The sequence below is a fragment of the Aspergillus lucknowensis genome (genome assembly GCF_044049455.1).
Source record: "Aspergillus lucknowensis strain CBS 449.75 chromosome Unknown BJX67scaffold_54, whole genome shotgun sequence".
NCBI lineage: Eukaryota > Fungi > Ascomycota > Eurotiomycetes > Eurotiales > Aspergillaceae > Aspergillus > Aspergillus lucknowensis.
The window spans coordinates 1-22,571 of NW_027263598.1; the positions used below are offsets into that span (position 1 = coordinate 1).

Consider the following 22,571-nt stretch of genomic DNA (forward strand, 5'->3'; position numbering starts at 1 on the left):
GTTCCTTCCTAAAGGTTCCAACGGTTTTGGAACTCGTGATAGATACACATCTCATACAAATACACCATATTATATGATTATAAGCTCCGCCTCAGTCACAGGCAACTCTAACTCCTTCCCGGTCATCATACATGTCTATCGTAAGTCATTAGTCGTATAGGCCACTACCGTCTGCGAGAAGGCAAGAAGGGCGACCGAGATAGTATGCAGTACTCCACGCCTTCCAATCAGGCAACTGATAAGATATCCCAACCTCTAAAAAGGATGCAAGTATAGGCGGAAAAGAAAGGAAAACCAAACGCAAATAATAGGACACAATAGTGGCGTTCAGCTCTCATTGCCCAGGATCAGAGCCCGTGCTTGTTTGGCATCTGTTCCAAGGACGCTTATCAGGTACTCGATGCTGTGTCGCCTATCAGTGGACGTACTTAAAGCGAAAGGGGTCTTAACAGCTACTTACCTCGCCTCAGATGCTAGCCTCCGCCTCTCAGTTTGGAACTCTTTCTGACAGGTCTCCCACACAGCATCCCGTTGTTGGGGAAGTACCGTCTTTACACGGAGCTTGAACCTCGCGCTCACTGGCCGGTGATCCGACGCTCGGACCTCATGACGTTGATAGTCCAGCGGTTTGACTCGCCCGAGTCCCCTGTACAGAACCCGATCACACCAGGCGGGGGCCCGCCTCTTGTCGCTGGAGTCGTACTCATCCGTTCCGACATCATATTTGTACGTCGGGGCGAATGTGATCGGGGACTCTTGGAACGCTCGCAGCCGGAACCCTGGGTTCTTGCGCCTCGATGCCAGTAGCTGATCCCGCTCGAGGAGCTTGCCGAGGTTGTTGCTACGGATGGCTTCAATAATAACATTCCGTGGTATCGAGTCGATGCGGTAATTGAGATCTCCATTCAGGATACAAATTTCGTGGTCCATGATCATTGATCCGTCCCCGCCACTAACGAAATGATCCAGCCGAGATGTGAAACTAGACTCGACAGGTAGAGATTCGGTCTCGAGAATAGCTGCGATATCGTTGTTACGGTGCGTGGTTTGCGTCTGTCCTGCCGCCAAATGACAGTTGACGAAGCACAAGGAGCTATCGTCTAGAACAAAGCGGAAAACAAGAGCACCCTGTACAATCAGCTCGAGGCCGAGACGAAAGCCGACTCATCGGAGGCTTACCTTGTTCCCGTGCAATCCTCCCATACCACGCTTCACCTCGGCAGCGCTGACGCCTTTAATCTTGCTGCGCTCTTTGTGCTTCACAAAAACACACGTGAAGAGGCCAATGAGATTCGCACTATGCAGGAGCACATAGGATTCCTCAAGAGGCATGCACTCATTAATACACCGCGTCAAATGCTCCATCCAAACCCGGTATTGACGGCTCATATGTTCCTTCTCGCCGCTCTCCTTCTTTTTGCTTCCTAGTAGCAAGCTCTCTGCGACCTGTTAGCAATCTGACTCCAAATCTCGCTATGGGTGGCATACTAGCGGTGATTTTCTTGTTCTCCAGATCGACAAGTTCCTGAAACCCGAAAACCAGGATCTCCGGCGGGTTTTCGGGATGTATGGCCTCTTGGATGAAAGTAGAGCTGCGTACATTCCCGGGGGTCGAAGCACCAGCGTTCCAGGTGAGGACCACAGCACTGATCTCGCGGAAAGTACAGAACTCCACATCTCTCTTCTGCATCTGGATTTCTGTACTACCATTAGCTCACGACAAGGAATTAGGAAACAATACGTACCCAGCCAATCGTCCTCAAGCATTCCGTCCCACAAGCGGATGCAATTGTCCGTCCCAAGAGAGGTCACCTGAAGTCGGTTCATCGTCCACACGCTACTAGAATCGAGTAGGAAGCCGCATACAGGACTGTCGTGCGCACACCAGTCTTTTAAAACCGTCCACGGATTAGTGTGTGTGTCGTAAACATAGATCATCCCAGTTTTATAAGCGGCCCAGAGATTGTCACCCACAATACCAAGGCAGTTGATTTTGTAGACGCTGACATTTACGACACCGAGACAGCTATAGTCCTTCGCAGAGTAGACAGTGACTTTTCCATCCGAATGCCCTAGGTAGACTCGACCGCCATCCCGAGTAGTGTAAGCACCAGAAGTGACCTCTCCAGAGTGGTGCGATCCCAATGGCCGCTTAAGGACCTTGAAAGAAGTATCGTCGCGTGCATCAGGTCGGTACACGTGGACATCCTTGCCGGTAGCAAGCCATAGGGCATTTCCTACGACCATTGAAAAAGTATGTCCTTTTGCAACCCTGTCATAAGGATTGTGGTAGCTATAATGGAGATCGGGAACGCCGCTTTCATCCGGCGGCCAGACGAGCAACCGGCCTTCGTCATCGAGGGTCCACATCTCCTTCTTGTGGCGTAAGATCTTGATAACCTCTCGGCGGGAGGGATATGCGCGTGAGGCCACGATTGACCCAGTCGTCACATCGATTTCGTGAAGCTCCCCGTTATTTGTGCCTATCCAAACCCGTTGGCCTTCGTCCTCAAGACTAGCCCCCGGCTTGAACGCCAAAGACAGACTTTTGACGGTTTCTCCGTGGCTAAGGCTCATGAGTTGTTCGCCAGTCGAAAGATTCCAGACACGCGTGATGTAACCAGTTGTGCAGACGTGTTTCCCACACACGTCCATTAGTCGGGTATCATAGCGAGTGTTGATTTCCCTAGGCCCAACTTTCAGGACCGGGGGTCGTCGGTTGGTGTTCGAGGCGTCCGGGTAGTCAGTGCGTACAGGTGCCTCGTCCACAATGGACGTCTCTTGGCTCAAGGAAGGTCGCACGGGCTGTCGATCCACCGGGCCCCGTTCTGGAGCTGACGGAGGCGGCACATGTTTATTGTCTCGAGAGAATGACGGCTGCCGCTGTATTTTGGGAGTCCGAACTGGTTCCGGTCCGGAGGTTGGTTTTGGGCATGCTGGAGGTTCAAGAGGCGGGGGCTGCCTGTAAGGTGACCTACCATCCCTCCTGACCACAGACGCGTGCCTTGGTGGAAGATGCGGCCGGTCCTGAGGGTTATCACCTTTTTGAAATAGCCGTGCCGGTAATGGTGCACTGGATAAAGCCGCCGGTTGGACAGAAGGCCCGTTGGGAATCTGCACTCTAAGCGGCTTAGTTTGTTGTGGGAGTTCCGGAACCGGCGAGCGACGTGAAGCTGACGTTTGCCTTGGTGGGGGAGGAGCGGGTGATCTGTCCATGGACCGTCGTGACGGCATTTCTACGGCGGAAAGCGGCGGTGATTGGCGAGAAGTAGGACGCGGAGGCTGCACCGGCTTCTTCTCAGGGCTGCTCGGTGGAGTGCTGAAGGGCGACACGCGGTCTTGGGAAGAGTCTCGGGGCTGGCGCGGTGTAAGAGATGGGCTCAGATCATGAAACAATAGGGCTGCTGGCTTTGCGGGGATCTTAGGTTTCGGGGCGCGGTGAGGCGGAGAGAAGGAGGGGACTTCGCTAGTTGATCCCGCCGACGTAGACAAACCAGGGGATAAGTGACCAGCTCTCCGCTCTGTCGGAATAGGTGAGGTATTCATTGGCGTGGTCGGCCGGCTAGACGACGCTTTCTCAGAAGAAAGGGCCGATGACTCCTGTGACGCACTCGGGGGACTGCGCCCAAATCGGACATCATCTCCACGGTCTCCGAATGTGCCAAACCCACGCGGAGGAGAACGAGGGGAGTCTACCGTCAAGGTTGGAGCCAGCTGCGGTGATGAATGGAAGTTCATCGACATTGGCCTGCTTTGTCGCCTCCCAGGTGAAATCGCGGGAGACTGGCCATTCCGTCCGCGAAGCCCATTCCCATAGTCGTTCCGCTGTCCATTTGGCAAGTCTGTCGCTGATGCCCATGGGGAAGGACGAGGTAGATCAAGAGAAGCTCGGGAGGATGAGCGGAAATCGACGCCCGGCTCCGGTGCCTTGAGGAGTGTGCTCTCGTGCGAAACGGTGGGTGCTGCAGACGGAGAACGGCGATGTGAGAGATTCTCGAAGTGGGAAAGTAAAGAAGATACGGGTCTCTGGGTATCAATGTTTGTTAGCCGGTAGATCTCGTATAGCGCTGTGCATGACGTACAATGGGGGCGCTATCCGTAGCGTCCTGACCCTTGCCGTTTCCCTCCATGACAACAAACCCGGCACAGAGATCGGTGGAGAAAATGAACCATAGGCCCCCAGTGACAATTCGTAAATCGTTCCACCCGAATCCCGCCAGTACGCAGCGAAGCGAAGCCGATCGGAAGCGTGAATGATTGACAGAAGTTGTGCCTGGGTAAGGCTGTTCGCCGAGCTTTGGCTAGGTCTGGGCGCGAGGAGGTCAGATGTAAGGGGGTGACAGGCGAGAAAGGAAGAGGAATTCAGCGGAGATCGAGAGTGTGTTCGGACAGGGCGTCATAAGCCGAAGTAAAAGATGCTCAACAATCACGACGATGAAACGAGGCTTCGGCGCGCAGGTGGGAGGGGAATGAAAGAAGTGGCAGTCTGAGAGGTGAAGGAGTGTGGGATGCGAACGGACGAACTGGAGGAGAAGGAGGAGAAGATGGAAAAGGAGAACAACCAGCTGAATCGGAACAGTGAGAACAGTGAGAACAGCTATCGAATCTAATTTTTGAGAGAGCTCTAATTGATGACGACTATTGCTTCTTGACTCTTGAGGCAAACGCCGAGTCGCGTGGATAGAAACTCGAATTATTTTTAGCGTCCGGCCTCAGGAACCTCTGTTCAACGTGCCGCTATCCAGCCCAATCTCGCGGATCAGGGTCCAATCTCAATCATTAATTCCTCTCCCTTCCTTCGTTCCCCTCAAAGACTCTGATCTCTGAACCCCGTCGCCCGCCATAATCATCGATCAATGATGTGGTGAGTACACTGCAGACCCCCTAACAATCCGAACCCACGGCTCGTGCTAACTAAATTCACAGTAAACACATCCTCAACGCCCAGGTCGCCATTCGTTCCACTTGCTGTGCGTGTGGTTCCATAATTCTACATTTAAAAGTCTATCGGGAACCTCATTACTGACCATTTGTCTTCCTCCACAGGCCGCAAATGGTTCGACTGCGCCGAATGCCACCTTGAACAAGAATCCCATCCCCTGCAAAAATCTAACGAAATGGTTTCCGCGCTCTCCTACTTCGATGGTCATAATCCAGCAGCTAAACGGAAAATAGACATTTGCGTGCAAGAAGTGCAAGAAATGTTTTCGGAAGGACGCAGAGGAATTCGAAGAGAGGTACGTACCGATATCCGTGCGGTCCACGGTAGTTTTCAGGACTAAGGAGGACTTCTTCAACTAGCGACGAGTACTGCCCACATTGCGATAACCATTTCGTTCTCGAGGCCGTGACCCCGAAACCGACGTTACAAGTGGAAGGCGACGATGTGCGAATCAACTCCAGGTATGCAGCGGTCATCCGAGAGAAAAGCAATCTGCCTAACAAGCCCCTAGAATGCTCAAAGACGACCGTGTGCGGGGAGATCAAGAACGCTCCATCTTCAGTGCCAAAGACGCCGCCGATCGCCTAGGGTAGGCAAGCATCCCATATATTACGATGATTAACGACTTCTTACGCGCCATAACCGTTCCCGATACATCAATGCATCTCCCCCAGTGGGATTCTATACCTCGGTATATGAATTTTGAAAATGAATCCTTATTTTCGTAGATGGTTTCGTTTCTACCAGGAATATCCCAGATGCTAGACATTCAACGTAGCCCACATCACCCTTCTAATCACATTGCTACCTCGGTCCAGTCAGCGGACTACTCCCGGGTCGTTTCGCTTGATTCCCCTCCAGACCGTGTAAGAATAGCTGCCGTTGTGGTGCCGGTGCGAGTCTTCTTCTTCGCGGCCTCTTCTTGCTTCTCAGTCTCTATATTCTTAACGTAAGACTCAATTTGATCATCCGGCAGCATCTCGATCGTTTTGCCGGGTGACATGATAGCGACTTCGATATTCTTGGCGCCTGTCTGCACCACCTCCAGCAATGACTTGATTGTGAGCTGAATCGTCTGCTCCCGGTCCATCTCATCTTGGTGATTGCGCTCGAGGAATTCGCGGACGGTCTTGCTAGAACGGCCGATAGCATTTGCTTTCCTGTTTGACAATCCCCAAGTCAGCGGACAGTCACCACGCATCCGTTAATCGCTAACCAGTAGCATACCAAGCAGAATAAATACCCGAGGGCTCGGTCTGGTATAGCCTTGGCGTCTTATCGTTCGGGTCAAATCCAACAACCAGAGTACTAATACCAAAGGGCCGAACACCTCCACTCTGCGTGTACCGCTGCTGCACGCTAGCAACGTATTTGGTGATGTATTCAATGGTGACGGGGTCTTCCACCGTCAACCGATGTGACTGAGCTTCTAGCCGCGCTTTGTCAATCAGAATTCGAGCGTCGGCGTTCAAACCGGCGAAGGCGAGAATAGCGTGGTTATCAAGGACAGCGATTTTTGACGGTGTAATGCGGGTATCTTGCAGCTTTAGAGCGGACCGTTTCTCGCATCCTAGCACGACGATGTCCCTCCCTTTTACGCCGACAGCGCAAGTCCCTATAATATCAGGCTGAGATTAACAGCAGCTCCTTCGTAGTCCGTTTGGCGACATAGTCCCGGAGTCGACCTACCTCTCTTGACAGCTTCCATAGCATATTCCACCTGGAAGACGTGCCCATCAGGGCTGGAAAAAGGTCAGATGGCTGCACATCCTGCTACACAATTTAGACGTCCTCACCTAAAAACTACATTGTTCAGTCAGCATTACCATCTCCTTTACAAATGAAGCAGGTCCTCAAGAACCCCAAGCTATCTCACCTGAAAGAGCTCGGTCGTATCCAGACATTATGGGCGGTGAGTATCTCTAAGACCGTGATCAAGCTGTGGAAGGAAGGGTGAAAGGCGAAACAATTCAGAAGAAGGCAAAAGCGCCGCAATTCGTGGAAACCAGGGCGTGAGAGACCTGTCCCAGCTCAGGCGATGACAGTTGGGGAGGTGGACGCGAGTCCCGCGGTTGCCTCACAGCTCCCAATGCCAAGCGCGCGGCTAACTGGCCAGCCGCCTCCTCCAGAGGACCTCCACAAAAGCCAACGCTGAATACATACATCCCAAAATGCTTCAGCTGCTCTATTTCTTTACGAGAAATTCAGACTAATACCTCTAAGCAAAGACAGGCAAGCTCCAACAGAAAACACACGCAGCTTGCGCTGACAAGAGAAGCTTCGGGTCAGCGCACCACATCCGGCACCATGAAGGGGCCTTTGGGTCGTTGCAGGTATGAACCAAGATCTTAAATCGACATTGACTCGGAGGATGCTGTACATGATATTCGCTCAGGTAGTAATGTACTTCGTAGGGAGTGCTGCTCACGACGGCACATCGACTTTTTCTGCAGGGACGAATGACGCAATAAAAGACAAGACACGAAGAGATACAAATGACAGTGCGAAATAATAAACATCGAGGGCAATCTTGTTGTACTCACGATTCCCGATCCGACAGGTGTGCCGCGCATGTCCCAAATCTGTCATCGCTGGATCAAAAGGAAATACCCCAACACCTCCCAACAGTCCGTTCCGTTGTAACCCATCCATGATCAATACCGTAATTCTCCAAAAGGTCCTGTTGCCGAAGAGCGCAGAGATGAGTTCGGGAAATCAAAAACAAAACCAAGTATCTAGAATGCAAAGTCCATGCCTGAGGTACCCCGCATCAGGGCATGCGGCAATATAAACGAGGCCCCAAGCCTAGGACGGACAGCCAACGCTTGTGTCGACTGAAGAGAGACAAAAAAGCGATGATCACGCCAAACCGGAGAATTGAGGATGAAGCCGCCAGTACCCACCTGCCGGGCCATCGTCTATACCTTGAAACATCGCTTCCAAATCACAAGACCGAGCACATACCGAAAAGGGTCAAATGGAGCTGAGACGTATGGCAGAAGAAAAGAGAAGAAAAAGAGAAACAGGGATCAAAAGGGGCAAAATGATAACACGCTACCCGCCCGCTCCTCCCAACCTGATGCACCAGAACAGCAGAAATCCCGTATACAAACACGCTTCGACCAACGTGCATCAACATATCCACATCTCCATATTGATAGATAAAGCTGAAAAATGGCAGTATGATGGGTGGAGTCCCGATAGACAAATATCGTAAGCCAACGAAACCATAGTCGACCGCCTTAAGCAGGTGACTTGTTAGCACCGGCACCATTACGGCGAGAATGAGCATCGTCCGATACAGTGAGGCCGCCTAGGCCCGTTGAAAGAAAGGCGAAAGGGTCGTTTGATCCCTCGTTCCCGTAGAAGTTGCCGTTTGAAGCACTAGTAGAAGAAGTGTGATCTGCTCCGGTAAACGCTGCCTGGGTTGCGGGGTTTGCAAATGACGCAGCGGCGTGGGATGTGTTTGTAGAGCCGTAGCCGGGAGTCATCTGCCCCATCGGCGGGTAAGTTCCAGGTGCATTTCCGAGACCAGAGGGCAAGCCGTAGTTGCTGGGAGGCGCTCCGAATGGCTGGTTGAAACCTCCAAATCCGGCCCCGGAGGAGGGGAATGGACCGGGCGCTGGGGTGCTGCTCATGGAACTATGGCCAAAGTTCGACGGAGGATCCATAGGAGAGGGGAATGCGGAGTCGGCAACAACAGCAGCTCCAGATCGGGGAGCGCCGCATCGCAAGCAGTTGATGTTCTTCGCGAAGTTATGGTACCCACATCCATCCGAGCCGCACTTCCAGTCACCCGCACGGAAAGGAACCACTCCACCGTTTCCGCCCATACCCCGGGAGTGACCCATCCCGTGGCTGTGGCCGCCAATGTGAGGTGGCATCATCGACGGTGGGCCATAAGCGTACCCGTATCCCATTGGATCAGGCGCGGCAGCCATTGCAGGGAAGGAGCAGCGGAAGCAAGCGGTACGGCGTTGAAAGTTGGAGAAGCCACAAGAGGGGCAGGTCCAGTCGCCAGGACGAGGGCGGTTCTTTGATGGAGGGAAAGGAGTGAGAATCTCTGCCGCTCGGTCAAGGACGCGGCTAGAAGACGGCGATACCTCGATGGCTTTCTCGTTGAGAGCACGGCCATTCATGCAGAGACTTTCGGCGGCCTGTCATTCTCGACGTCAGCAATACACACGGTGGCCAAAGACAAGTCAACTACTTACCTCCTCGTGGGATGAGAAGACAGCAAACCCAGTACCAGTTGGCTTGTGCTGGTCAGGTGTACGGAGGGTCCAGAAAGCGATAGGGCGACCACCGAACTGAGTGAACCAGCTTTCCAACTCAGACTGCGTAGTATCGTGAGGAAGACCGCTGAGATGAAGGACCTTGCTGCGTTCAGCTAAGAAAGCACGAACATCTGCCCTCGCATCCATTGGCCGAGTCAAGATCTCCGGATGCTCATGGGCGGGCTGTGATTTGCGGATCAAGCCCCGGAGGACCCGGGCCAAGGTCACAGCTTCATCCATCGCCCGACGAGGGGAAGCTGGAGCCAACGCCTGCAGATGGAAAGGAAGATTATGCTTGATCGGGGCTGAGGATTGAACGGGTTCGACTTCGAGGGCGGCACAGATGTTCGAGAGAGAGCTGGGGCCAAAGGGAAGGGACTCTGGGTGGTGAGTTTGCCATCTTTGATACTCGGTCCGGAGGTCGAATGTCCGGGAGTGCTGCAGGTACGGGGGAAGGACAACCGCCTTGTCGCGAGCCTCCCGAGGCAGCTGAACACGAAGGTCCCATGAATCCAATGTTACGAAGGCGAATTCTAGTTTCTGAGACACGAGGTGTTCCTGGGCGAAGGCAGCGAACCGGTCGATAGCATCACGAAAGCTGCCTGCTGAGCGGACGTGCTCCCAAGTCAGCGTCGTCAGGCTCGCTTGCGGGCACTGTCAGCCATTGCACAAGCAAACTGATATTCACCGATGGGGAAAGGGACAAAGGGACCGGAATTCGAGGGGGTGATAGAGCCGAGGGCCGAATTTAGGGTGTACTTACTGCACAACGGTGTGATTGGAGTGTTGACAGGCTTGACAAGTACACTTTCCCGATGCAACTAAGTAACGAGACGAGCGTCAGCGTATGCAAGACCAGAAACCTGAGAACGTCGGACTGAGGAACACCTGGCAACATTGCCGGGCGCACTCGAGCCTATCCTTGACAACCAACAGAAGACCAAAAAGAGGGGCAGGAATTGATGCAGGAAGAATGACAGCCTACCTCCTCGCAGGATTTGGTATCCAACAAGATCCACCCCAGCTCAATCACCTCTGCAGAGTCCTTGGTAACGTAGACGCCATGCTCATCGCAGGTAGTTGCAACATGGATGATGATATAGCGATCCAGCTTAGGAGAAGGAGCTGATACGGTGGCCATCGCTCAAGGTCTCGACACTCACTGCTGGTGCCAACTAAGGGACAGCAGGGGGGAGGGGGCGGAAGGAGGGAAGGGGGAGAAAAAATCGTGCCTCCGCAAGTCGAAGCAGAAGACACGGATTCACGACCAAAAGGGAAAGAAGAAGTCGTGAATCAAGAAACAAAAAAACATACAAGAAAAGGAAGGAGAAGGGAGGAGGAGCGGAGGAGAGAGAAAGGATTGGGGAGAAAAAGAAAGTCGCCCAGTCCGTCAAGCAGGGCCAGTTCGTTTCAGTGGTGGAGCGTCAAGATTAAAAAGAAAAGTTCGGCCTCGAGGGGAAAAGAACGAGAGGAGAGAACGAGGGAACTGGATGACTTGGAGAGCTCAAGGTGGGAATTACCGTTCTTATTATCCCAGTTATAGCTACGAAATCATTTCCATCGATGAGCGCACAGCTTCCTCTTCATTGGACTCTCCAAATGCTCTTCCATCCATCATCCACGTTCAAGTTGTTGCCGAGACGCTGACAATTCATCCTCCTCCTAACACCCCAACCACACCTGCCATCAGCTCAATCGTGGATTGTTCCCGAATGCAAACTGTTTTTGAGGCGAGACTACATTCTCTCATTGACCCGATGGAAGGCAAGACTTGAACACGAAGACTGCCGAAGGTCCTCGCTGGTATATTATTGATGGTATCTTACCTCCTTCGTATCTCCGGTGCACGATTGGCACCTCCAACGGTTGAGACCGGCTGTGAGCCGCACTCAACACACTGACAGTCTTCACAGCACAGTAATGCAGCTCAAAAACGTTCCCGTAGTTGCCAATTGCTCGTGATTTTCCAGGTCTCGAGCAGAACCATCCGTGATGGGAGAACTTTCAAATTGGGGACGGATACCTCACTTCCGAGTGCTCAGGCTCCACTCTCCGCCGGTTGGCTTCCGAAGAGACTTCCTGGTTCGTTGTTTTTCGCGCATTTTAAGACCGCCGAAATAGACTTGTGTAATCTCCGTGAACTGGCACCTCCAGTCTCTCGAGGAGAAGATAAAATACATAACTCATCGACAGGTATTGAGTCCATCTCACAGCAAACCGAGTCATTTGGGATTGACCTTTCGACCAGTCAGGACTGCCGCCACATGCTATGATCCTGCTTGCAGCCTGAGGCCGAGACGCTAGCCACTTTTGGAGCTGTCATGTCTGGAATGACGTCCCCCGGTCCCTGGGGCAAGCATGAATCTTTTCCTGGTTGGGACTTTCAGCCGTTCAGCAGAGATCTTGAATCTTCGATGCTATATGGAGAACAATCCAATGGCACAGAAGATATTGCTGGATACCGTATCTTGCTAACAAGCCTGGCACACCTCTTTCCTCGTGGGTGGCAGAAAGGCCGAGGCTCTCAGATTATATAACCCAACAAAGTATATGGCACAACTCAGCCAACACAAAGAATATAAGAAAGACTCGTGAAATGCCATAGTTACACTCATAACCAAGAAAGAAATAACTACATTGCAACCCGAGCCATGGATACAACCCACCTTTCATATCTTAAGCAACGAAAGACCATCCTAGCGCCGAGCATTACAACAGGAAATCAGAAGCTGAATCTAGTCCTCTTCCATAGCCTCCTCTTTGATAACGGTCATGCGGCTATCATCATTCTCGTCTTCTTCCATGATGCTTGGCTCCACTGAGACGCCGCGGCGAGAATGTCCAGGCTCGACAGACGGCCGAACACTACGGGACTGGACACTCGCCATGTCGGTTTCGGTCTCGACGCTACTCTCTCGGCCCCGTGCACTCGCAGGTCGTGTGGTCGACGGAACAGCCAGGAGCTTCAGCACAACATTCTTCACTTTCACGAGAGCATTTCGGCCTGCGGCATCGACTGCCATGCCCTCTTCGATGGTCTGATCCAGTAAATCCTTGACTTCTTGGGCCAAAGCAAGGTTCTCTGGAGAAATCTCGCCTTGAGAACTTCGAACGCTAGAACGAAATGGATCGTCGTTTTCGGGATTTTGAGATGCGGAACGTGATGGCGCCGTTGGGGGTGCAATATAGAGCTTGCTCATAAGCGAGAACAAGAGTTTCTTTTCTTCTTTAGAGCAACGGTTGGTGCCGGCACTTATTCCTAGCACACGCTCCAGAATGTCCTTCGCCAATTGGAGGTGGATGAACCCGCATGCATTAGAGCTTGTGGGCCCTCCAGCAATGACTCTTTCACCACCCAGTCCAACGACTCTGCGCTCATCAGTCCATTCTGCAAGCATGCCGAGAACTCCTGTCATTAAATTCTTCAGTTCCTTCTCACCGACACTCTCGTCGATCTCCCCATCGCTGTCTTCCTCCGCTTCAAGGGAATAATATTCCTCTGCTGAGTTCAAAACGGCTCGAATGGCCGGTACGGTCACTTTACGCATATGTTGGGTATTCGATGGCCGAGAGTGGCAGTATACGGGAAAGAAATAGGCTAGAGATTGCCGAAGCGCGGGGTTGTCGCGCGTCCGTGGATGGAAAAATGAAACCACAAGGGACTGAAGAAGCGTCTCGATGGCGTTCTGGTTGAATTCCTGGATAGCCGGGGGAATATTGGCACTGGAAGGAGCGAAAGCTCGAGTGAGAAGAAGTTTGGAGAGGGCTGCGGCGGCAGCAGTTTGCACGCTGCTTGGTGAGCTAGCTTTGAGTGCCCGAGCGAAAACCTTCAGCAGCGGCTTTTGGAAAGAGGGTGGAGACACTGTTTCCTTGTCGGCCTGCGGTACAGGAGCCAGCAGTGAGGGATGGCTGGCCAACATGTCACATAGAATCTGAATAGCAGTCGCCTGTAAAGCCTCGTGGCCCTTGCTATAACAGTGAATGAACAGCGTCATGTTCTCTTCGGCGAGGGTCTAATCATGCAATAGTCAGAAATTGGCAAATAACGTTGAGGGATAGAGCTTACCTTATCGAGCAGGCAGCAAAGACCAAGACACTCTAGACCTCTCTCTCGAATAGGCGCCTCGTGGCTCCGCACGGCAGGTACAACCAAGTTATTTAACATGGTTACCAAATTCATATTGGCCTGAAGGTTTCCCTCAACGTTCTGAAGCATACAGAGCGCAATATGAAGGCATTTCATGTTGACCACGATCTCACGAAGCACCTTTGCTTTTGCTTCTTCCTTGTTGAATGGTTTCTCATCCTCGCTCATTGGTGTTTCAGATCGATGTCGGCTGCTGGTATCATCGCTAATCTCGGACTTCGCGGAAACGAAGCTATCTTCAGTGATAATGGTATCATGCACTTCGGCAATTGCTTCCAACACAACACTACAAAATTCGCTTTCGGCCGCGGAGTCGGGCCCACAAACACATCTAAGTGTCTCGACGGCGAGCTTTGTGCATTCATCAGGGAGCTCCGGCACAGCTAGAGCCTCGCGAAGCAGAGAGAACATCTTTCTTCGTCCAACTTCGTCGCTAAAATCCAACGTCATCGCGATATGTAGCAACTGCTCAACGATAAATTCAACCTCTATCGTTTCGTCGTCGTTCACGTCTGTGGCGTCCTTTGCAAGCTTCTTGCGTTGTAGCAGGCTGGTCATGTACTTATGCAGGTAGAGCGCGAGAGCGGTAACTACCGGAATCTTCTCGTCCGCGAGGCTGTCGTATTTACCTTCATTCTCGACGCGGCAGAAGTCATTGAATGAGCGGAGAAGAAAGGCGGACTCGGCTGTCATGGTCTCCCAGAAGTGCTCATCAAACAATACTGCTTCCCGGTAGTCTGAGCGACCTTCCCAGAAGCTGCGCATGGCTTCATGTGCTATTCCTGATTCCATTCCTGAGTTTACCACGTCGATTCGCTCTAAAAGTTCGAGGAGGGCCGCAATACTGGGAGGAGATCGTTGGCCGCTTCTTTCGGGATCATCGTGCGATCCCGCAATGTCCTCAATCCAACGGTCGTAGAACAATTTTCCAGTAGCTTTTCTGACACTCTCATCACGATCGCGCAATCCCCACCTGAGGAGTTTTTCTCTCATTGACAGAGACAAATGCCGGAAATCTCCCAAGGTGGGAAGTAGGCGAGAGTACAACATTCGCCGAGTGGGTGCATCGAGGTCGCGAGCGCGTTCAAGAAGGTATGGGAGCGTCGACGGGATTAGAGGTAGGTTGAGAAGCAGCGTTCTCCGAACCTCTGCGCTTGCGTCATTTTGCATAATGTCGACAAGCTTCTCCACAAGAGCTGCATTACTATCATCATTTTCGTCTTCATCTTCTTCATTTCCTGCTAAGCGGGCGAGGCCCATGACAGCCTGCACCCTGACTGAGGGCTCCTTGTCGCGGATTCGTTTTAGGAGGCCCTGCCGAAGGGTGTGGTATAAATCATCGTCGACCGTGTCAAGAGAATTGACGACATGTGCGATAATCTGTGTGGTTCGGAATCGTACTATTTTGTCCTTGGCGGATAGTAAAGGGACGATAAGAGAAACGAGGCTCGTGGTCAGGTGTGCTGCCGGCCTCTCGTGCGTATTCTGGATGTCATCCTCATTCTCATTCTCATCTGACCCAAAAATCTCGGCATCCTTCTCCGAGGCGTGAGTTAGGAAGTTTCCAAGAAATCGAAGAATACGATCGCCAACGGGTTCTGTTTTCTTGATTGTTAATATGCGCAACACGCAGCGACCGACTTCCACATTGAACTCTTTTTCGGGTATCGTCTCTTCTCCTGGAATCAGTCTCTCTTGCGGCGATTCGGCATTCTTTCCGTCCTTTTTGGAGGACCTTTGGGGAAGACCACAGCAAGCTTCCTGTATCTTTCTTAATCGGACAACGAGCTTGCGGTGACCGGTGGTAGAGCGCTGGGCGTCTGCGAAGATTGCGCAGATATCACGGCGAAGGTTCGGGAAGGCTTCTGGTTCCGCTGGTTCCTCTGGAATAGCGAAGGAGGGTGTCGCGGAACCAGCGCGACCACTTGACGCGTTAGTCTGCGTGGAAGCCTTGCGACTTGTGTTGGACGATGAACGGGCGGAAACTCGACCGGGCATCTTCGATGCTTGAGGGGTAATTGATGGCGGTAGAGATGCTGGCTAAATCTTGACGGCCGTAGATAAGCCGGGGGTCATCCTAAAATCGCAGCACCAATCCCCCGATATCTCTTTTCACCTGTCGCCGTGTCTCTGGCGTGGATGGCTGATGGCTGGAACTTCTGTTGGCGTTGGTTGATTGTTATGATTGCGATGGGCTGGTTCGTTGCTGCGAGTCACGGGGCGGAGGATAAACAAACACCCCAAACAGGCAGTTCCGATAAGGGCTAGAGCATCACGTGATGTAGTTGCAGCAGTGCCAGTGAAGCCCAGGACAGGCAATCATGCTCTTTGTTGTGCCTAATCTTGGCACTAATAATGGCTTCAGCCGATATTAATGGATCCCACATGAGCCCCAATATCGCTTCTTTCTTTGCTCTCTTCCAGCTCGGCGTTGCATGCGATTGGACTCCGGCGGCTATCACGCCATAGTTCACGTGATATTCAATTAGTCAGGGCCGAGCATTGCAGATCTATCTGGGGAACACCATTCCGCCGAGATATTTCTCCCTCTCGGATTGTTAATTGAAGACGTGGGCATTCACAGAATGTTCAGACAAAGTATCCGGCGCTTTGGGACAACCGCCTTGCGCAGTGCGGCGGAGAATTCGTACGGTGTCCGAGTTTCCACGGCTCAAGGCGTGGTTCATGGATTGACCGAAGGTGAGCGGGGAGCACCATTGTTGAGGAGGACCAGTTACTCACAGTTTATTCTTTCTTGAAGCGATCGGTAACACGCCGCTCATCCGTCTCAAGCGGCTGTCTGAACAAACTGGCTGCAACGTTCTCGGCAAAGCAGAGTTCCAGAATCCCGGAGGCAGTGTCAAAGATCGAGCCGCCTTGTACGTCGTGAAAGATGCGGAAGAGAGGGGTCTTTTGAGGCCTGGAGGTACTGTTGTGGAGGGAACGGCAGGTAACACTGGAATTGGGCTTGCGCACGTTTGCCGGTCCAAGGGCTACAAGCTTGTCATCTACATGCCCAACACGCAGTCGCAAGGCAAGATTGACCTTCTGCGTCTGCTCGGCGCAGAGGTCTACCCGGTTCCGGCAGTGGCTTTTGAAAACCCCGACAACTACAACCACCAAGCGCGGAGGCATGCGGAATCGCTAGACAATGCTGTGTGGACCAATCAGTTTGACAATACGGCTAATCGTCGAGCCCATATCGAGACCACAGGACCCGAGATCTGGGCCCAGACCGGGGGCAACATTGATGCCTTCACCTGCTCGACCGGTACTGGAGGGACTCTCGCAGGGATTACCTACTATCTGAAGCAAGTCAGCAACGGGCGAGTGAAGTCCTTCCTTGCGGATCCTCCGGGCAGTGTCCTCCACAGCTACATTCAAAGCGGCGGGAACCTGTCCGAGCGCACCGGAAGCAGTATCACCGAAGGAATTGGCCAGGGACGAGTTACCGACAACCTCCAGCCCGACATAAACACCTTGGACGGATCGTTGAACATCAGCGACGAGAAGTCCATTGAGATGGTCTACCGGTGCCTTGACGAGGAGGGGCTTTATCTCGGAGCCAGCTCCGCGCTCAATGTTGTCGCGGCGAAGGAGGTAGCAGAGAAACTCGGGAAAGGCAGCACGGTGGTGACGGTCCTCGCTGATGGAGCGTACCGTTATGCAGACAGGCTCTTCTCCAGCTCATGGCTCGAAAGCAAAGGTCTGAGAAATGCAATCCCCAAGCACCTGGAGAAATATATCGTGCTTCCGTGATCGATGCGACTGTACATAATGCTATGCTTACAATAGATCAATGCGCATTTATAAGTACCATGTGGCCAGCTGAACAATGGACCTTTTGCTATCGAACCGTCAAATTCCTCGCTCTGCCATACCCGTTATAACCAACTCCCCTCAAGTTCCACTGTGAGTGTTCCTTTTGCTGGTTCCCTCCAGCGTCCATCGCCCGACTCACAACTTCCCTTCCGGTCCCCTTTGCCATGTGGATTTTCCCCTTCCACAGAACCCAGCACCATTTCCTCACCTTGTCTCCGGCAAGGTCATCGGAGGGCGGGTTCTCAATCTGGGCATCCACCCAGTTCTTCCCCCCATCTCCTGAGACCTGCACCTTCGTTATAGGCCCATGCGACCCCTGGGGCACTGCATATCCTTCAACTTCGAGTTTCTCTGAGTCAGATAAGCAAACCGTCTCGTTGTCCTCTGGTACTGCCACAACCGAATTGATAGGCACCTCACACATTGCGGGCGTCTGATCCCAGAATGGTTCCGCCGTGTCCCTGTCCACAGCCTCTTCTGGTAACACTTTATAGTCACGGCGCTGATAGAAATTGGTCGACTCATGATCCTGTACCGTGATCCTGTCAAGCCATTTGACCCATCGCGCACCCGCAATTCCAGGCAACACAACGCGAACGGGGTATCCATGGTTTGGTTGGAGTGGAGAGTCATTCATCTGTCTAGTTAGCCGCATGGACATGTTCTAGAAAGCCGTCAAACAAGAAAAGAAAAGAAAAAAAAAAAACAAAACCGACCTCTAAAGCAAGTATCACCTCAGCAGCATCACTCAATCCCCGTTCAAGCTCCACACTTCCCCCAAACCATTCGTCGTCTTGACAATGCACCTGGTAAGATGAAAATGCAACGTGTAGGCCCCGATGAGCATCTTGAACTCCGGCACGGTGCAGGATATCCCTTAGCTTAGGCCCTGTCCATTTGCAGTTCATCACAGCGGCGTCGCCCCAATCGATCCCTTCCACTTCCTTGAGCATTGTACGCATCGTATGCCGCCGGTTACCGGCGCATTCCAGCGCGCAGTAGACCACATGTTGCGGAAATTCGGTGGCAAGCTCATTAATTGTCAGATGGAGAGGGTTGGGGACAAGACCGTCGATCTGGATAGCGTGTGTGCTTGCGGAGAGGTGCGGAACTGGACCATGATTTCGGTCGTAGGATATTTCTCCCGGTGTTATGAAGCTGAGTGTGTTAGCATTGGGGCCTCGGAGGACTTTTCTTCGAGCGGTACCTCGAGACGAGCTCCTTGACGGAGGGCTCTCTGTTCAGTGGACTTTCCACGGAATATTTTGTATGCTTTTAACGTTAAAGTTATTGACTGAAAAAAGGGTTACTCACAACTTACGGTGCAACTCATTCTGGCTTTCTGGGCTTGGTGAAGCCGGTCGTCGTGACCTCTTTGGATTTGGGATATTCTTGGAGGATTTGACGTCATGCGGAGAGGACTTCTCCTTCACCACCCACCCATATTCCGTCGAATCGTTTGGTTCACTAATGCTGTCTTCCCATGAAGGACTGGGGGCGAGTCCTGGATTGTGGGTTGTTTGCAGTGGTTCGTTCGGGTAGCTAGCATATCGATAACATCAATACCAGCTCCAAGCATCTAGATGGCTCATAGCATTGGATGCAAGAAAATTACTGTCAACGAGATATTGTGGCCAGCGGAGTATACTGAGTCGAGTAGAGGATGGCTCTCAGAGGGCAATAACGGCCACCCATATTCCCAAATTGAGCATCTGCTCCAGGTCCCCGGCCACACCAGGCGTAAGGTATAGTTGAATGTACCCTCTGGCGGGCGCATGTCTCACCATCACCTCACCATAACCCCTGCGCGCACGGCACGTCTCCCCCCAAGATACTCAAAGCTGCCGACGAAAAACCAAGCAATGCCAAAATTGTCAAGAGATGTTAGGAACCTTGGCATTTCTGGGCGCTGACGTTCGATGCGCGAGGCAAAAAGTTCTATTTATATCTGTAATGTCTACCAGGAATCCTCTATCTATGCAAAAGGCTAAAATCAGGCTTTCCGACTAGCGATGCATCCAGCACGGCGCCCTGTTCAAGCAGTCTCTCCTTCAGTGCTGGATATGGAACATCTTGAACATCCAACGACACCGAGCCCGCCAATGCAATATCGCAAGCATTCGCACACGCCTGGCCGAGCGCATAGAACTGATGCTCGAGCCGAACAGCTCCTATATTCCAGTAGAGGCTCTCGTCAGCACCTTGACACTCGAAAACAAGACGCGAGTAAATGAAACTCTACATACCATACCCAACGTGGCTCGAACTCGGACACGTCGCCGTCAAGATATTTGTCCCCTCTGATCTCTTCGGTACCAGCGCCCGATACGAAATCCCGAACGGCCTCCACTCGTGCTTCTTCTCCTTGAAAACAAAGCCTTCGTTGTGGGCGAGGCCTTTTCGTACGACCCGTCGCGCGCAGTGCGTGTCCGTGGGCCAGTATGCCACGGCGATGGGGTAGGGATCTGGACCTTCGCCGTCGTGCTCGGAGGCCGTATGTTGGGTTATCACGTAGTCGGAGACCATGCGGCGGGCGTCGCGGACGTAAAGGCGGCGGGGGAAGTGGTTGTTGTCTGGGAATTCGTCGAGGCAGTAGCCGAAGTTAGACCAGACAGACCGGATTTCGGGCTGTAAAGCAAGTCAGGAACATATTACAAGAAAAGAGGATTGATAAGAGGCTGAGGTAAGCTTGTATGGACGTACAGGAACGACAGGATCATTCGCGAAGAACCAGATCAAACCCTTCGTGAACCGCGCCGTCTCATCAAGGATCTCTTCTCGTCGGGTTCTATTCGCCGTCGGCCAGTCATCGTTCATCCCGAGTAAATCAGTAGCAAGAACACCCTCAGACCCAATAAGATCCGTCTTTCGATTCGGCACACCCTTCAATCGAGGCGTATAGAGCTTCCCACCAGCCTGGATATACCGCCGGTGCAATTCATAATGCGACTCATCATATCCTTCCGGCTTGTAGATGGGTAGTTTGTTCCCCTCAATATCCGTAAGCGGGAGTCGGTACGAGTACGCCTGGAGGTGTCTGTCTCCGTCTCCTGGTTCCCCAAAGGGCTCTGGTGAGATTCCAGAAAGAAGGCCACTGGAAGGGTCCCGAGGGATACGGTAGGGGTCAACGGGGACATCGAACTGCGTGTACCGCGTGTCATCTCGGACTCCGGCAAGGCTTTCGTTGTATTGAGATGAGGGCTCACGGCCAATGGTTGTGGTAATTCCGGCGGCGGCGAGGAGGTCTCCTTCGTATGAGGCTTCGATGAAGTACTGGGCAGAGCATTAGAATGCGAACTTGGGTAGCGTGTGGGTGGTGCAGGTGGGTGATGGTTGGACTCACTCGCGCACTGATGAATTGTCCGTTAGTTAATTGTATTGAAGTCACCATAGAACCAGTTTTCGAAACCGCCGAAGGTTCCTCAACGAGTCCCTCCTAGTATTACAGAGTTTTAGCTGTCCGTCCCAAAGAACGTGCATGGGTATGAAGGCGTACAAACCCTAACAACCACAAGCGAAGGATACTCGGCAAGCCAAGCCGCAAGAATCCTCTCTAACACAGAGGACTCAAACTTCCACACTTCAGGTACTTTAAGACGCTTTGCAATGACATCTTCAAGCTGGTCGAGTCGGCCATAATGCGCACTGAGGCGTCGGTGTAGCTCAAGTGCCAGGCCGCCGACAGCCGTGCTGTTCTGGAACTCGACCTGGTTGTCGATATCTGTCGACCCAAGACCCTCGATTTGGATTCCCCCTGATATACACATTAAAACAACGGAAATAGAAGAGAAACCGAAGCAGAAGGGGTTATTTCTCACCGATATGTTCATCCGGCGAGACGAGGACTGTCTTTCGTCCGAGCCGAGCGGCTTGGATAGCTGCGGCCACTGCGCCGGAAGTCGAGCCGTAGACTGCGATATCGAACTCGGCCATAGCTACTGAGCGTATCTATCTCGAGTCCAAACGATTCAATAGTTGAGAAACTCTCGATTTTTGCAGAGAAGGGGTTAGAGTGCCGAGTTCCGCGTGGGAAACACTCCAGCTCGATGAAGGAAACCTTTACCCTAGACCTTGCAAGGGATGATGGCTTAGCCGTCCGGCAAAAAGAACTCAACAGGCCGTCTGGGGCTGGGGAAAAAAAATGAAATCTCCAAGGAACTAGGAATCCTCTGAGGATCTTGTTAGCTCGGCGTGGACAGATACTGAAACTGGCCCGGATGAGTTACCCCAACGCGGGGTGTTTAGGGCTCCACGTGGAGCCCCGACCCCGGATATGGAAGTTTTTACTACCAGTAATCTCTCCATATATGGCTGAATTGCGTGGAACTATTGTCAAGGCGTGAGCTATAGACCAGTGACTGTCCTCGGGTACTCAATGTATGCCACTTTATGTGCGCAATACATAGTCTGGTCGGAGTAGAGGCTGAGGCGCTCGGAACGATATCCCAGTATGGGGAAACGAGAACCTTTGGCGGAAGCAATACCAAGAAACAGAAGGAATTTCAAGGTTAAAGGCTTATCCGCCGTGTCTCCAGTCTCTCCAGTCTCTCCGGAGGAGGCATGCTGAAGCTCCGGAAGGGCCCCGTGGGGATACTAACAACCTTTGAATGCTGGGCGTTTGGAGTAAGTTCCATGCCGACTCCTTGGAGTAAAGGATTGACCAAGAAAAGATCTCGTTTCAAATGGAAGTCAGGCTCCCCACAGTTGATAAATTGAAGTGAATGGTCCTCAAACTTTCTACACTCGCTTTGGGTCTTCACGCTGTGCAGTATTGACTGGTGGCCTATCGAATCCAGTTCACAAGATGGCGGGAGGTGGAAAGCTCTATGTCCCTAGGGAGGCTTGGGCGGACTGTACACTGCCTCTTATTTTGATCTGTCTTCTTTATTCAATGGGAAGCATCTTCTTTGGTGAGTGGTCTGTCTGAATGTGGCTGTGAATTGCTGGTTACGGTGCTAACAGTGTTCTCTCCGAAGGCTAGTATGCAACACGAAATGCGCGAAATAGAGCGGTGCTTCTAACTGACATGCCTTTACAGTGACGGGGCATCATTCGGAGGAGTGCAGACCTTTGACCCGTTTCTGAGAAAGTTTGGCAGATGGAGCGAGGAGAAGGAGGACTATGCAATCCCTACCCATATTGTCTCGTTGATGAACAGGTACGGACTTCGATGCTCTCGTGGATCAGATATCTGACTGCGATAGCCTGCCTCTGATCGGAAAGTTCATTGGAGCCGTCATCGTTGGTCCGATGATCGAACGATGGGGACATCGCTTGTCCATGGCTATTACCTGCTGCGTCCAGATAATCGGCACAGTTAGTGAGGCTACCTAGCACACAACCAATGATGGAAACAAGCGACTGATATAAGATAACTGTCAGT

At 52.3% G+C, this 22,571-nt stretch overlaps 8 protein-coding genes across 8 annotated transcripts; 2 read left to right on the top strand and 6 right to left on the bottom strand.

Annotated features, from left to right (window-relative positions):
* Positions 1 to 43: 43 nt before the first annotated feature.
* On the bottom strand, positions 44 to 4,673 carry BJX67DRAFT_390683 (putative inositol polyphosphate phosphatase). The gene is made up of 6 exons (XM_071034667.1): positions 4,083 to 4,673; positions 1,746 to 4,026; positions 1,489 to 1,698; positions 1,180 to 1,439; positions 461 to 1,128; positions 44 to 403 (listed from the first exon to the last, which is right to left on the bottom strand). Exons 1-6 carry the CDS (start codon positions 4,128 to 4,130, stop codon positions 328 to 330), a joined length of 3,543 nt encoding a protein of 1,180 aa, XP_070882196.1. The 5' UTR covers positions 4,131 to 4,673; the 3' UTR covers positions 44 to 327.
* A 2-nt stretch (positions 4,674 to 4,675) lies between these two features.
* Positions 4,676 to 5,647, top strand: BJX67DRAFT_364200 (CHY zinc finger protein). The gene is made up of 6 exons (XM_071030157.1): positions 4,676 to 4,864; positions 4,927 to 4,970; positions 5,047 to 5,120; positions 5,176 to 5,237; positions 5,302 to 5,403; positions 5,454 to 5,647. Exons 1-6 carry the CDS (start codon positions 4,857 to 4,859, stop codon positions 5,533 to 5,535), a joined length of 372 nt encoding a protein of 123 aa, XP_070882197.1. The 5' UTR covers positions 4,676 to 4,856; the 3' UTR covers positions 5,536 to 5,647.
* On the bottom strand, positions 5,648 to 6,987 carry pre6 (proteasome core particle subunit alpha 4). The gene is made up of 5 exons (XM_071030158.1): positions 6,819 to 6,987; positions 6,739 to 6,745; positions 6,632 to 6,684; positions 6,170 to 6,557; positions 5,648 to 6,102 (listed from the first exon to the last, which is right to left on the bottom strand). Exons 1-5 carry the CDS (start codon positions 6,844 to 6,846, stop codon positions 5,769 to 5,771), a joined length of 810 nt encoding a protein of 269 aa, XP_070882198.1. The 5' UTR covers positions 6,847 to 6,987; the 3' UTR covers positions 5,648 to 5,768.
* Positions 6,988 to 8,145: 1,158 nt separating this feature from the next.
* On the bottom strand, positions 8,146 to 10,534 carry BJX67DRAFT_264195 (putative RNA binding protein (Arp)). Its single transcript, XM_071026401.1, has 4 exons — positions 10,205 to 10,534; positions 9,983 to 10,040; positions 9,157 to 9,863; positions 8,146 to 9,099 (listed from the first exon to the last, which is right to left on the bottom strand). The coding sequence occupies exons 1-4, from the start codon at positions 10,358 to 10,360 to the stop codon at positions 8,185 to 8,187; spliced, it is 1,836 nt and encodes a 611-aa protein (XP_070882199.1). The 5' UTR covers positions 10,361 to 10,534; the 3' UTR covers positions 8,146 to 8,184.
* Positions 10,535 to 11,689: 1,155 nt separating this feature from the next.
* BJX67DRAFT_264192 (condensin subunit YCG1) lies at positions 11,690 to 15,708 on the bottom strand. The gene is made up of 2 exons (XM_071026400.1): positions 13,286 to 15,708; positions 11,690 to 13,232 (listed from the first exon to the last, which is right to left on the bottom strand). Exons 1-2 carry the CDS (start codon positions 15,362 to 15,364, stop codon positions 11,955 to 11,957), a joined length of 3,357 nt encoding a protein of 1,118 aa, XP_070882200.1. The 5' UTR covers positions 15,365 to 15,708; the 3' UTR covers positions 11,690 to 11,954.
* Positions 15,709 to 15,722: 14 nt separating this feature from the next.
* Positions 15,723 to 17,169, top strand: BJX67DRAFT_264278 (cysteine synthase A). The gene is made up of 2 exons (XM_071026402.1): positions 15,723 to 16,066; positions 16,128 to 17,169. The coding sequence occupies exons 1-2, from the start codon at positions 15,952 to 15,954 to the stop codon at positions 17,123 to 17,125; spliced, it is 1,113 nt and encodes a 370-aa protein (XP_070882201.1). The 5' UTR covers positions 15,723 to 15,951; the 3' UTR covers positions 17,126 to 17,169.
* A 44-nt stretch (positions 17,170 to 17,213) lies between these two features.
* BJX67DRAFT_384840 (putative sulfite oxidase) lies at positions 17,214 to 18,521 on the bottom strand (the record flags this gene model as incomplete). The annotated part of the gene is made up of 4 exons (XM_071033732.1): positions 17,214 to 17,825; positions 17,905 to 18,346; positions 18,396 to 18,460; positions 18,510 to 18,521. 4 exons carry the CDS (start codon positions 18,519 to 18,521, stop codon positions 17,214 to 17,216), a joined length of 1,131 nt encoding a protein of 376 aa, XP_070882202.1.
* Positions 18,522 to 19,159: 638 nt separating this feature from the next.
* BJX67DRAFT_384841 (FAD dependent oxidoreductase-domain-containing protein) lies at positions 19,160 to 22,459 on the bottom strand (the record flags this gene model as incomplete). Its single annotated transcript, XM_071033733.1, has 7 exons — positions 19,160 to 19,359; positions 19,435 to 19,816; positions 19,892 to 20,461; positions 20,532 to 20,624; positions 20,689 to 20,942; positions 21,007 to 21,123; positions 22,351 to 22,459. 7 exons carry the CDS (start codon positions 22,457 to 22,459, stop codon positions 19,160 to 19,162), a joined length of 1,725 nt encoding a protein of 574 aa, XP_070882203.1.
* Between the last annotated feature and the right edge of the window lie 112 nt (positions 22,460 to 22,571).